Raw genomic sequence first — 14,970 nt, forward strand, 5'->3', positions numbered from 1 at the left:
AATGGACAGAGAGAATGACTATAATCCATGTCTCAGTCCATATGATAACTAGAATGGAGGAATATATGATCCCTTATCTAATGGACAAGTTCGTTGACAAGATCAGAGTTCGACAGCGGCTTTAAGAGCTACGATTGCCAGTTAGCTTTTGAAGTCATACTCAATAATAGTTTTAGACTTATCCAAGTGGGAGACTGTTGGATTAATGTCTAAGTCCAAAACTATATTTGGTATGTACTTGACCCGACCCGACATGGTCCATTTGGGTTGCACTTCACCAACACAATTTATATGGATAGTCTTTTGAGAATAATATATTTATGATTAATATTAATATATTATAAGTTCTAATATATTAATATGGAATCATATTATTTAATTAGTATTGATCAAGAATTAATTTAGAATTAATTAAGTGATCAAAATGAACTAATTAAATATGGACTCTTATATATATGGAATGGGCCAAGTTCATTTAGGTTGGACTAAGCTCTCATGGATAGTCCATGGAGTGTTTAACCCATGGATTATATGAAATGAAAGGTAATTGGTTTAACCCTAGTCTCCATACTATATAAAGATGTCATTGGTTGGTGAAATGGGCACTAGTGTGGGACACTAAGAAGGGCTAGCTGATTTCACTAGAGAGAACCAAGTATCCATATTCTCTAAAGTCTTCCAAGGTGTTTTGGTGATTTGTGATTCCACTTGAGGCTTCCACACTATTGGGGCTAAGCTCTTAAAGCTTGAAGACATCAAGCTACATCAAAAGGTATGTCATCTAACTAGTACTTTGTAGTATAAGAACTTCATAATATGCTAGTTAGGATTAAAGCCTTGGAAAGTTCTTATTTGCATGTATAATAGAGAAAACATAGATCCAAGGTTTATAGGGTTATATGTACACCATAAGAGTGTTAGAATGCTCAAAACCCAACAATAACATCAAGTTCACTGTTGAATGGATTCTAATTAATATTCACTTGATAAGACTCCTAGGGATGAAGCAACCTCTATCATGGAACAACTTCAAGAGAGTGAATGTGATGCAGGTAAGGAGCCTTTGATTCTATACACACTAACCAATTTGAAGTAGGTATGATCTACTTTTTATCATTGTAATTTTTTGTACTTTTTTGCTCCGATTTTAGATAATTTCAGATTCGTCTATTGTGGTGTACTTATTGGAGTTGTTTGATAATACATTTGATTTCGTTTATTTTGAAGTAAGCAAGTGTTTCGCAGAAATGCTCCCCTCATTATCGTTTAACTATTGTTTCCATTATGTTTTTTATAATACATTTGATTTTGTTTATACGTTTATTATGTGTTGATAATACCTATGTTTTTCGATTTTTTTTTCAGTATATATTAAAAGAAAACAGAAGACATAAAAACAATTAACCATGTATAAAAAATAGTACATTATTACAGTTGAGCAAAATGCTAAAATATTAAAAAATAAAAACTAAATAATTTGCTAAGACCATCTCCAACCCATTAAACCATTTTTTTTTTGCAAAAACTTGGTTTAATGTATTAAGATACTATACATTTACCTATTTGTCCTGTTTTTTTTTATCCTAAATCCACTAACGTTAAAGTTGACCTGTATTATGAAATTTAGTTTATGGACAACAAGCGTAAATTAAATTGGTCATTTGGTCACATTTACATGGTTGCCAAGGAGAAAAGATGTACCTAAGTCGCACAGGGATTAATGGTCAAAATCTATAAATGGAACTAAATCCTGGATTATCCAGATTCAGTAACTAATGTATTTTCTGAAACATTTTGGAAAGAAGGTGTGTCATGTACTCTTTTTGAATGCAATATTTGACACCTTATATAGAAAGATGTAAAAGCATGTCAATTGTAATAGCAAAATCATTGAAAACAATAAAAAAAAAATCCTCAGATGAAGAAGTTAAATTTGAATCAGCCAAAGAAATAATAAAATAGGATTATTTCATTAGAATTGAGGAATCAAAGAAACGGCCATTTGGGATTGCTATTACAAATTCAAACATCTCCTTCAAAATATAAGCAAGATGGATTCATGATGAAATTGAACAATAGGCGCGTTTCTAATATATGGTGAGCTATGAATATGTTGACATTTTGTATGCTATCTGATTTTAGTCTACTACAAACATTCTTTTATATGCTATCTGATTTTTTTGTTCCCTTTTGAATAATAATACAGGCAATGAGGAAGAAGTAAAACAAATTGTATGTGCTTTTTATGTGCTCTGTTATTTGACACCAGAAATTATAGTTTGGCATTCACTAGATTTTAATGTTTCAAAGGGACGATACAACATAAGTAGAAGAACAATGGTTAGTTCAATACAACAATTGAGGGTGGAATGGGAAATTAAATGGGCAGCAGTACAATAATGGAAGTTCGAACAGGAGAATGGGAATGAAGTTGAGCAACAGAATGTAAATTGTGAGCACGGATATGAACATGTTCAATCGTGTGGTTCTCCAAAAAAGGTATAAATTTGTTTAATTTTATAAAAAAAACAAATGAAAATCTATCAGATAACTTAAATATGTATTTACATGCATTACGGGTTGTTCATATTGGGTTTTAGTTAATTTGGGTTGAAATTAGAATCAATAACCATGATCAAAGATGAAGAGTAATTCTTTTGTTTTTTTTTCTAAGGAAATGAAAGTTGAAGAACAAAAATACAACTGCATGCCCATAAGGTACTACTTTTTTTTCATATATAACATTGATAAAACCGGTATTAAGGACAGATTGGATTTAGTGAGATTAGAAAACATAATTAATAATATGTTATTGTGTGTGAATTTTTCAGGCTATTGAAGGTATATACCATAAGGACTAAATTTGTAATTTTATTGTTTTTGTAAATTACCTACTTTACGTGGTTCATGATGAATATGCACCTAGAAAAATCGGGTATGGCTTTTTATTTATTTATTTTTGTTTTTGTATATTTTATATTTTATACATTTTTTTTTTGTAATTTGTAGCGTGGATGCGATCAAGAATTTTGAAGTGGAAGTTGGCATGAACATGATAGAAGTAGATGGATGTGCGATGGCCCCACGACAACTCAAACTCGGTTCTTTAGATGGTAAAAAATAGGAGCAACGACAGAATATGCGACGGCTAAAACAGCCAAGAGAAAAATACAAGTTACAATAGAAGCAGCCTCATCATGTGTCCACTGGTTTTTTTTCTACAAGGGTCAAAAGGTAAAATGCAGACAATATCATGAAATCCATATATAATTTGTATTATATAATTTATATTCATTATTAGATAGCCTAAAAAAGAGATTGACTTACGCTTATGGTACTTTGTGTATATGACATGGAATACTTTTGGATTTTATCCATATTCGTAAGAAGCACCAGATGCGAAAAATGATCTTATCTATTTAGATCCATTAACATTTACAGAAAATAAACAGCAAAAGGAATTGTCGCTTCCGACCCCGCAACGCGGAGTTCCCCTTCTAGTTCTTATAGAATAGTATTTGTACAAAAAAAAAAAATCATTCTTACCTGATATTATTCTCATAGAATGTCATTTTCGTAAGAATGAACCTTTGAAAATGATCAAGTACGTTCAAGAATTATATATTTAGGAATGCTATTTTTTACGACTTTTTTTTTTTTTTATGACATTCTGTTAAAATATGGATAATTCTATTAAAATATATACGATTACTAAGTATTCTTTAAGAATATGTATGAATTCGTATTTATATTCTAATGTCTATGAATATATAAGGATATTATTATTTTTCAACCAATGGTTCAAGAATGTTGTTTTTCTTGAAGAAATTCATTTAAGCAAAATATGTATTCTGTCATAAATATGTATCCTATCACTTTTTTAGAATATCATTCTAACACAATTTCATTCTGATATAATAAATCAGGTATAATTAAAAATTATGTTACAATTAAAATTTAATTAATAAAAAATCAAAATTTTTAAATCAAGAGAATTAATTAACCCTAAAAAAATGGAATTTTCTTTTTTTTAATTTATGTTAGTTGGCTAAAATACCCTTATAATTAAATTAGATGATATTCTTTAATTATTTTTAATTTGATAGTATATATTAATCAATTTCTTAAAAGAACTAAAATGATTGGTTCACAATCATTCCTACTCCACACAATAATTAGTTAGAACATAATAATCTAAGTCTATATATATATATATATATATATATATATATATATATATATATATATATATATATATATATATATATATATATATATATATATATATATAGGAGTAGGATCAAATGAGAACACTAAAAAGGTTGAGATCACGAGAACAAATCTGGACCATTTAAATACTTAAATGTAAGGTCATTATTGAAAGGGGGGTTTATGAAAAAATCTTAAACTATTGATATTAAAATGTAACTTTTAAATGGTTAGAAGGACATAACAGGAATTTCAACTTTACTATCTCCTATAATTTCTCACATGTTCATATATTTCCTTTAATCTATTGGGTATATATTTCCACATCTTATTTTTAGGGTTTCATAAAACTCACACCATCATCGATTTGGGCATCACCTACAACCCACCACGAAGATCTGTTCCCATCATCATTGGTCTCGGTAGGTGCAATAAGGGTTGCTCAAGCAGTTTTTGGTTGCTTCTCCTTCTATTACGGTAGCATATGCGAAGGGGAGGAGAACATTTGGCCCGATGGACCAAGGCAAGCGGAAACATCAGCTCCGGTGAGGGTTTTCGCCGTGGTGCTCGATAGAAGAAGAGCAAGGTGCGAGGGGACGAAGAAACATGCAGTAACAACGATCTATCAATATAAATCGATGGGTCACGACAATGGCAGTTCATCGGGTAACGCTTCTTTTTCTTTTACTTTTAATTTGACTGTAAATCAATGGGGCTTAATGATGGGTGTTTGGCTTTGATTTTCCAACAGAAACCGATGGGTTTATATTACTAGATTTAGATTGGTGTTTTGTTTGCTGGAAGTTGATATGAAGAAGATGAAGCAATAATCCCAATGGTTGTATTTCTTGTTTGCAGGAAATCACGAGAACAAAACAAAATTTGTTCTTGACTGTAACTTGATAGGAAGGAAGAAGAAGGGTAAAAACGGGTTTGATTGATTCATTTGAAAAGAACAAGGAAAAAGAAAAGGAGGGTAATAGATGTGAATAAGTATTATGGATCGATTAATTGTAAATGATTAAAACTATGTTTTTTAGATAAAGTTTCAGCTGTAATCTTATATGAATACAATGTCAAATGTCTCATTTGTAGTTAAACATTAATGAACAGAAGTATATTATAATTACATGATATCATATCTTAATGATTTATGTTTTGAACATGTGTAATTTAGAGCTTGATGTTTCTAATTATGATAGCAGCAAGAAAATATGAAAAAAAAACAATGTTGTAGTAATTAATCTATGATTCACATTATAATCTTATATGAATATAACTACTGAAAATATAGGAATTTAGATGTTTTTTTGTATTCTTGTAAATTTATTCATGTATGATTAGAGTTGTATTCATTTATGATTGTAATAAAAGGCGTATTCATTTGCAACAAAATGATGAATTCTTAAACATTTTTTGATATCCATTCATAAAAAAAAATATACAAATACAAATCCAATCATGACATTTTCAGTTATAAATATGACACTATTTGACAAAATTAAATAACAAAATTAGTTAACTATTATATATTTTTAATTGATTGTATATTTAGTTTGATATTTATTCATTTATGGACAATAATCACATAAAGCAAGATAAAATCATTGATAACTCTTATTTTCTTTTAATAATGATATAAAGAAAATGAAAAAAAAAATTATATTTTTGGTAACAATCAATTAGAATCCCAAAAATTTAGGAAAATATCATTTAATTAAAAGACAAGTTTATCTATATGTCATTATTTATTGATTGGTTCAGAACTGTTCTCGCTTTCTCAACCTTGTAGGTATTCTCATTTGATTCTTATATATATATATATATATATATATATATATATATATATATATATATATATATATATATATATATATATATATATATATATATATATGGGTAAAGTGAATATACCTAACAACCTTATATAAGCTTAGGTACCTAACCACATCATACTACGTAATTTTGTATCATATTTGCATTGTAATCACCCAAAGTTATTAAAATTCAACCTCATAACTTGATTGCTTCCAAAATCTTTGGAGTTTCATCATTATTTTCCTTCAAATGACATCTTTCTATCGGAGACCCCCTGGTGAGCTTCATATACTACCGTTAGAAATCAAATGGTGTAGGAGGAATATAATGATGAATGTCTGAAAATCTTGGAAGTAAATCAAGTTAAGGGTTGAAGTTTAAGAACCTTTGACGATTGCAATGGAAATATAATGCAAAACAATGTAGTATAATGTGGTTAGGTACCTAAGCTTATATACGGTTGTTAGGTATATTCACTTTACCCTATATATATATATATATATATATATATATATATATATATATATATATATATATATATATATATATATATATATATATATTCTTTTCAAAAAAAAATCCTTAAATTTAACCCTATTAACAAAAAGACATCTCTAATCGTTATTTTCAAAATAAGCCTCTAAATTTCCAGAAAATATCTGAAACCGGCATTAGCCGGAAACAAGGTTTTTTTACAAGTATGTACCGTTTTTCTAATCTTAAAAAAATAAATAAATAAATAAATAAATAAAATTATACGTCAATAGAAGCAAACTTCATAAACTTTACTGCAAATTTATCTATTTAAAAAATGGATAGATGAAAAGTATAAATCCAGATATTTACAACTATGATGATGTATTTTAGGTAAACTAAAATGTGACACAAACAGTATAATTTTAGAAAATTAAAATTATAGAAACTAAATGCAAATTGATTATTTCCGGCGATTAAAAAAGTAAATAAACCGTTGATTCATTTTATTTATATCGATAAAGACGTGTAACGTTGTTCGATAAACAGGTCTATCAAACCAAAAAGGAAAAATACTGATATTTAAAAAATTTAAACAAAAATCTTTGAGGAAAGAGAGAGGGAGCCAGGGGCCAGAGGGACGTTCGGTGACCTATTTATGTTTTATGGTTCCGTGCTTCGTCTCAAGTCTCAACAACGTGCAACAGATCTCCCTTTCTCTCTCTCTCATTTACATCTCTTCCATTTTCCTTTTCCCTCTTTGAAATCGGACTCAAACCTCAAGGAATTGTGCCTGGGACGTTATCAATTGAAGAAATTCAACCCATATTACCATTAAAATCATCTTTGATTTGTATATAATAAGCTCATTTGTTTGAATTTTTTCCTCCAAGAAACCAGAGGATCAACGATGGATGGTATCTATTTAAAGACAGGGTTTATTGGGATCACGACTCCGATCACCGCAGCCGGTGAGATTCGTAAAAACACAACTCAAATTACTACCTCCGCCGTCAGCCGGACGACGGCAAGTGCGATTTCATCGGAGAAACCTTCAGTGTCAGGTTCCTCTGCTCCTCGGACGACAGGGCCGTGGGGTTTTTCTTTGAAATTCCCTCTCCCTTCTTTGTTTGTCGGTAACCGAAACCGGTACGATGCGTTGGCCGTCGACGACGCCGTTTCTGTTGATAGAAACGAAGAAACGAAGGAAGAAAGCGAGAGTAACAAGGAAAACGAGAATTGGGTGTTGAAGATTCTCCATGTGAGGTCTATTTGGAATGAAAGGAAAGATGGTGTGATAGAAGAGGAAGATCGAGAAGGTAGAAATCCTTTGGATCATCAAGACGAGGTTCCTTTAGATGACGCAGAAGAGTGTGATGCATGTAGCGTTGATGATTACGATGACGCCCAAATCGAATTCGATAAGGCTTCGTTTTCAAAACTTCTTAGAAGGGTTTCTCTTGCTGAAGCACGGTTGTATTCTCAAATGTCCTATTTGGGGAGTTTAGCTTACTCCATACCTCAAATCAAGGTACCCATTTCGTGTCTATCCTCATTATTCCATTTTGTTTCATTATTATAGAAATATACGTAGATGGTCCTGTTTGTTGGAATTCTGTGGCGATTCTTTAGAAACTGTAGAGGATTTTCAGATCTACGCCTTTTTCATAAGTAATTACCGCAATGTAGGTTATTTGTTATAGTTTCGATGGTTGATCTGTATCGTTTTTTTTTTCAGCCTGGGAATCTCCTAAAGCATTATAGACTCCGTTTTGTTACTTCATCCTTAGAAAAGAAAGCCCAGTTGGCTGCAAAAGCCGAGAAAGAGAAGGCTTTAGAAGGGGTGATTCAGGAAGGAGAAGATGACGCCAAAAAGAAAGAAGATCAGACCTCGAAAGCTGATATGGTTGAAGAAGACGACGAAGTAGAACAAACCACAGACACACAAAACAAGGTTGAAAACAAAGAAGAGAATCCAGGTGGAAATCTGATAAATGCTTCAACAGCTTATCATATCGCTGCCTCTGCTGCTTCCTACCTACATTCTCAAACAAGAAGCTTTATTCCTTTCACCAATAATAAATCAGACAATGTTGGCATGACGAAAGCAGAGGTTGCTTCATTAATGGCAACCACAGACTCAGTAACTGCTGTAGTTGCTGCTAAAGAAGAAGTGAAACAAGCTGTTGCAGATGATCTGAGCTCTATGCATTCATCGCCTTGTGATTGGTTCATATGTGATGATGATGATGATGAAGGTAGCAACACAAGATACTTTGTGATCCAGGGCTCCGAATCACTTGCATCATGGCAAGCTAATCTTCTTTTCGAACCTATTGAATTCGAATCCCTGGATGTAATTGTCCATAGGGGTATTTACGAGGCTGCAAAGGGAATTTATGAGCAAATGCTCCCCGAAGTCCATGATCACCTTCAACGCCATGGTGATAATGCAAAGTTTCGTTTCACAGGGCATTCACTTGGTGGAAGCTTATCTTTACTCGTGAATCTGATGTTGTTGATAAGAAACCAAGTCCCTCGTTCTTCATTACTTCCTGTTATAACATTTGGAGCACCTTCAGTTATGTGTGGAGGAGATCGTCTTCTTCATAAACTTGGATTACCAAAAAGTCATCTCCAAGCAATCACTCTGCATCGCGACATTGTACCCCGCGCTTTCTCTTGCAAATATCCGACTCGCGTAGCCGAGCTTCTCAAAGCGGTCAACGGGAATTTCCGGAATCACCCCTGCCTCAATAACCAGGTAGAAAAACTGAAAAAGCAAATCTCTATTTGGCTTTCCTCTCCGCTTTTTGTGGTTGTTAACAAAGGCATGATGTGATTTTTTTTTTTGGCAGAATTTATTGTATGCACCGATGGGGGAGTTTTTGATTCTGCAGCCAGATGCGAAACTTTCACCGAGTCATGACCTTCTACCTTCGGGCAGCGGTCTGTACATTTTGAGATCTGATGATGTGAATGTTTTGGAGGCAGAGAAGCAAATGAGGGCTGCCCGAACGGTGTTCTTGAATACGCCCCACCCGTTGGAGATCTTGAGTGATCGAGCTGCTTACGGGTCGGAAGGGGCAATTCAGAGAGACCATGACATGGTTTCGTATTTGGTGTCGGTTCAGAGTGTCATACGTCAAGAGCTTAAACGTGTAAGAAAAGTTAGGAGGGAGCAGAGGCGGCGTGCTTGGTGGCCCCTGGTGGTTCCACGTGGCGGTAGTGATATGGTGCCAGATGGTCATGGTCAAAATCAGGCCACCAAGTCTAACCTCCTGGGAAGGGAGGCTTTGAAAAGGTTTACGAGTCTGATTGCTTCTCAACATATGAACTTGATTGTCATACTGTTGCTTCCTGCAAGATTGTTGCTTGTGGAGGCAAGTAATGCCATTAGGCTAGGATGATCCATCCATTTATCCATTTAAGTAAGTAATAATTGTTAGAAGAAAGATGATTCATTTATTGTTTGATATGGATATGGATATGCACATATCATATGGGAAAGTGTCGATCACAAAAAAGAAAGTAAATATAGTCAGTCATTTTAGATCCCTCAATATGTTGGTATTTTACCTTTGTTATTTGTTTGTGCGGTGTGTATTTTATTATTATTATGTTTTAATTTTTATTTCTTGGAAGCTAAAAGTGGGTGTTTTTGCTTATACGGAAGTGGTATAAGAATAAGGACTTGTGGGAAGGAAATATATATTATGTATATGATGAGTATATGTTGCGTAGGTGCAAGAAACAGAGTTAGGAGATGTTGAAATTTAGGAATCGTGTTAAACGGGAGGGTATGACTAGTGGATTGGAGTTTTCTGGAGTTATAAACGAAAGGTGATAGATAGTTAAGGTGGACAAAGGTGACAAAATAGAGGTCATAGTCCGGACCCCTTTGATTCATTCCAACAAGCCATCCATCTATCTTTCTTGGCTTGGCATATGTTAGTTGCTCAAATCAGCCGATTCATGAGTCATTTGGGGCCAATTATGGACCCACTTGGGTTAGAAGTGGTCACCTTTGCTTATAAAACCGGATATAAGTTGGTTTTTAATCTAAAACTAGATTATATTAAAAAAAAAAAAAAACTACGAATATAAGTGCTTATAAGGTAGTTGATAGTTATCTAGGAATATAAGTATTCATAAGATAAAAATAAGTTACTTTTATGGTTATAAAAATAATATTTTGGAATAATACGTAGATAAACAAGTTGTACAATTGACGGAGTTTTGACTCTTAAAAGGCTTCTCTTGGTTGTAGGTTTGTATTGTAACTTGTAGAGTTGTAGCCTTGTAGGCAAATATCTATCCGCCAATTGGTGTATATCCACAATGTGTCTGGTACTGGTAGATGTAGGACCATGCAAACGGCAAAGATGAGAGTTGAGTGAATTGTCCCAAGATAATATACAGGAAAGAGGAAACCACATTAGGGAAGAAAAATAAAAAAAGAACAACAAACAATCCATGTGTAGAAATCTATACAGCTCATCTAAACTTATCGGCCTAGGAAATATATGCATTTTACAATCTTTATTTAAAACATCAAGTTTCATTTAAATAATAAATTCTAGGAACTTACAACATATGCTCTCATTTTCGCCCTACTAATTTTAGTATATATCAATTCGTTGCATTTTTAGAGAAAACTTTTAAAATGTCCATGTGGTTTGTTGTTTTTTATTGGTACCGTTCAAAAAAATCCAGCTTGGGAAAATAGTTATTTTGGCATGGTTTGATTGTGGAATTTTCCTTTTTCCGAAATGAAATGACTTTTTTTTCATTTAATATTTATATTTTTTAAATTTATTTTAAAGGTTTTATATAAAAAAATCTTATTATTTTAAAAAAAGTTTTAATAAAGTCCTAAAAGTTTTTTTTAATGATAAATTCTTGATTATTTAACATTTTACACAAATTAACAAAAAAAAAAACATCTTTTATATTTTAACAAGAAATTACAAATTATATGATTTTCTTAAAATAACGAGATTTTTCTATTAAAAAAAAAACTTTTACAGCTTTATCAAAAGTTTTCTCAAGATAATATGACATTTCCGTATAAAACTCTTTATTTTAATACTTTTCTAGAAAATAGAAAGCGACCAACACCCCACTCCCCCCGGTACTACTGGCTATGCTCAACATAGCCAGGTGAGACCCTGATCACGCCTAATTCTCGAGTACGCCTCACGTAGGAAGAGATTTAGGGTTTTGGACCATGGGAGGGGCAAAATGGTCTTTTGCTCTTGAGGGGGTTTAGCTGTGGGATTTGGACTCGTTAATTGAGTAATGGACCTTAATTATTAATTACAGTTAATTATGGTGTTATTAGGCGGAGTCTAGTTCCGGAAGTGTAGATGCGAGATTTATACATCATCGGTATCAGGTGAGTCTCATTAATTATTCTTACCTATGTGGTAGAATAGTTGTATTTGTGATGACCATCCGGGTCTAATTGTTATTTTGTATGATGTTGTTTATGAGTGACTGGGTGTAACAACGTAAATTTTCAAACCAAAATTTTCATTTTCAAAACACATAAAAACTCATAATGTTTTTGTCAAAAACATAATTGTTCAAGTATCAACACAAATCCACATAAAAATATCACTATCCCAGAATCCACATGGTCTCGAAATCGATGTGTACAATCAAGCCGACGGCTTCCCGCGATCCTGTAAAGTACCTGCAACACATATCACACAACACTGTCACACCCTCGAACCGAACAACGGAAACGTCCGAGGGCTCGGGTGACTATAAATTGAATTATCATCACAATGAATATACATGAAACATAACACGATCACCATCAAACATTACATAATACAACTGATATTGTTCACATCAAGTACATTGTCTTAGATTACATATTCCAAAATGTTAATAATTGTATGATGTTTGACATTACACAAAATAAATCCACACACTTGAAGATTCTTCTGCTTAACGGTTACCTGAGAATACAAGTTATTTTGAAAACGGTCAACATATATAATGTTGGTGAGTTTGATGAAACATGGAATCGAGTATGAAATTAATCAGAGTTTCAAATGATCAAAAAGAAGTATGCGAGATTTGAACACCGATGTAAATATGATTTCTGGTTCAGCTCTATTACGCTTCTCAAGTTTTTACTAAGTACAAAATACAAGTTCTGTTAAAGTTCTTTCTAACTCTAGTAAACACTCCTATTTATTAGAGAGAAAAGCGTACAAAAAATATTCTAAGGACTAAGCATTAAGCTTCGAATACAATGCCTTAGAAAAATACATTACATAAGGAACGAAGAATAGAGCATACGTAGACACAAAATACTTCGACTAATTACAACAAAATTCACCCTTACAATCTCCCCCTTTGGAATCAAAGTCGAAGTGTTCAATTGGTAAGAATCTGAATAGAGTAAAGCATGACCCTTCGAATCTCCGTATACCAGTTAATAATTTTCTTCAGTTCCTTCTTATCACCTTCATTATTCTTCTTGCAGTGGTTCATACGAACAACTAAGTTCGTATATTGCGAAGTTGAATATCTTTCCACCTCAGCTGCTTGAAACAAAAATTTCTTCGACCTTCCCGACTTATCCTTCCCAGAAAACACTAACCCAAAGGGTTTCAAGCAGATTTCTCCATCATCATACCTTTTAAGTTTTGTTTGAGTCTTTGTAGGATTCATGGGAGCTTTTATTTCTAAACCCTTTGTAGTAGCCAACTCCACATCAGTCATTGCAAGACATTCGTAATAATTTTCAATAAAGATTTTGATGTGAGTCACTCCAGTCTTAAATTCATCTGGCTCAGTATTTTGCAAATACGAAAACGACCTTTCCTTCAGAATTAATGCAACTTGTATAAGATCATACAAGTTCATCAATGGAAAGTCAGCCACAGTGAATTCACATACTTTTCCATCTGCCCTCACCACCACATACTTAATATTTTGGACTGTGTCTTCGAAGATCACATCCTTCTTTATGTTAATCACCTTCTTGATTCGTTAATAACCACACTTCTTCAGCTGGCTTAGCAAGAACAACATGAAATCTGATCTTCAAGTGTGTTTCTTCAACTTTTTTTTAAATTTGCTCTCATCCTTGAATTGTGGCATAATGAACATCATTTCATTGATGGGGAAATCCAACTGGTTTGAATCTGTGTTTGTAACAATGTAGCTTTGTTTGGGCTTTTTCTCAAACGCGTACATGTGATTAAAACCAACTTTGGCTTCAATCGTTTCATAGTTATAGTGCTTCGAAGGATCACCCTTGTTCAAATCAGGAGGGTCACTTGCTCTTTGAGTCATGATACTTTGTATCATTCTCATTTTCTCAACCTCTGCTTCTGCTTCTGCTTCTGCTTCTGCCTTCTTCTCCTCCTTAGACTTTTCAATCAGTATTTCTTTTCCCTTTGATTTCTCACCAGATATATCAATATTTTCTTTCTGTTTGGAACCACTCCCTCCAACCTCAGTAGTTTTACCAATCACAATTCCTTTTGGTTTTCTGAATGGCATAGTGGTGACAACGGTTGAAGTGATTGGACTAACTATTGCAATGACTGGTTTTGATGATGGAATATTCATTGAAATCACTTTCCCCACCACCTTCGAATCTCCTCCTGTCTTCATTCCTGCCATGATTTTTTCTCCCCCTTGCACCCTTATGCAAGCAGGTGGGGCATACGTAGTTGGAAGAAGACTGGAGATGCGGGATAAACGAGCCAGTTGTTGGACAAGTAATTCTTCAAACTTGGAAAATTTTTGGATTAAATCTTCCGAAGATAGTATGGACGAAGCAGGCTTGGAAGATAGACTTTTGAGCTCTTTTAGAAGTGAGAATACTTCCATGAAATTTTTATTGTCAGTTGTTGAAAGCTGAGTAATTTGTGGACTCAGGCTTTCATAGAGCTTTGCAAACTTTGTAACAGCTTCACAGATAATATCCACCTTCTTGTTGATGGATTCGAATTCAGTACAAACAACCGAAATTTCCTTCTCCATATCTTCACGTAATTCCTGAATTTTGAAATTTACGTCTTCTCGCACCTTCTTAACATCTTGAACAAAGAGCACATGTCTTTCTTTTGCCACCATCTTCAAATCTTGTAAGTTTGATGAAAAATCAGACTTCTGTGACTTTACCCGTGACTCATTGTTTTTATCAGAAAGATCAATCTTTTCCATTAATCGGGACTCGGAAGCTTGAATCATTCCAAAAACTTTGGTTGTCAGCCTCCCTTCAAGCAATGACAACATGCCATCAACTTCCAGACTTGACACAACATGACCTCCCCAATGTCAGCTTGAGATTCAATAATTGAATTGAGCTTTGTATTCAAAATCTTAAACTATTTCATCATCATTAGCATATGATCCGGGAAATCAGTTTCCTCTTCATCAAACTCCAGGTTTTCAAATGTTCTCCCAAAACCTTCTGATTCATTTTCATTTTCCAAG

The 14,970-nt window shown here is 33.2% G+C and overlaps 1 protein-coding gene across 1 annotated transcript; it reads left to right on the forward strand.

Annotated features, from left to right (window-relative positions):
* Window positions 1–7,136: 7,136 nt before the first annotated feature.
* Window positions 7,137–10,064, forward strand: LOC145009093 (phospholipase A1 PLIP2, chloroplastic-like). Its single transcript, XM_078967758.1, has 3 exons — window positions 7,137–8,032; window positions 8,240–9,265; window positions 9,360–10,064. Exons 1-3 carry the CDS (start codon window positions 7,412–7,414, stop codon window positions 9,909–9,911), a joined length of 2,199 nt encoding a protein of 732 aa, XP_078823884.1. The 5' UTR covers window positions 7,137–7,411; the 3' UTR covers window positions 9,912–10,064.
* Window positions 10,065–14,970: the final 4,906 nt, after the last annotated feature.

This window comes from Lactuca saligna, chromosome 8, assembly GCF_052625555.1.
Source record: "Lactuca saligna cultivar CGN05327 chromosome 8, ASM5262555v1, whole genome shotgun sequence".
Classification (NCBI taxonomy): Eukaryota; Viridiplantae; Streptophyta; class Magnoliopsida; order Asterales; family Asteraceae; genus Lactuca; species Lactuca saligna.

Excerpts from the sequence above, each read along its gene's own strand:
- LOC145009093 (XM_078967758.1), top strand. The coding sequence starts at position 7,412 with ATGGATGGTATCTATTTAAAGACAGGGTTTATTGGGATCACGACTCCG. Across the intron at positions 8,033-8,239 it reads ACTCCATACCTCAAATCAAG|CCTGGGAATCTCCTAAAGCA; the intron begins GTACCCATTTCG and ends TTTTTTTTTCAG. Across the intron at positions 9,266-9,359 it reads ACCCCTGCCTCAATAACCAG|AATTTATTGTATGCACCGAT; the intron begins GTAGAAAAACTG and ends TTTTTTTGGCAG.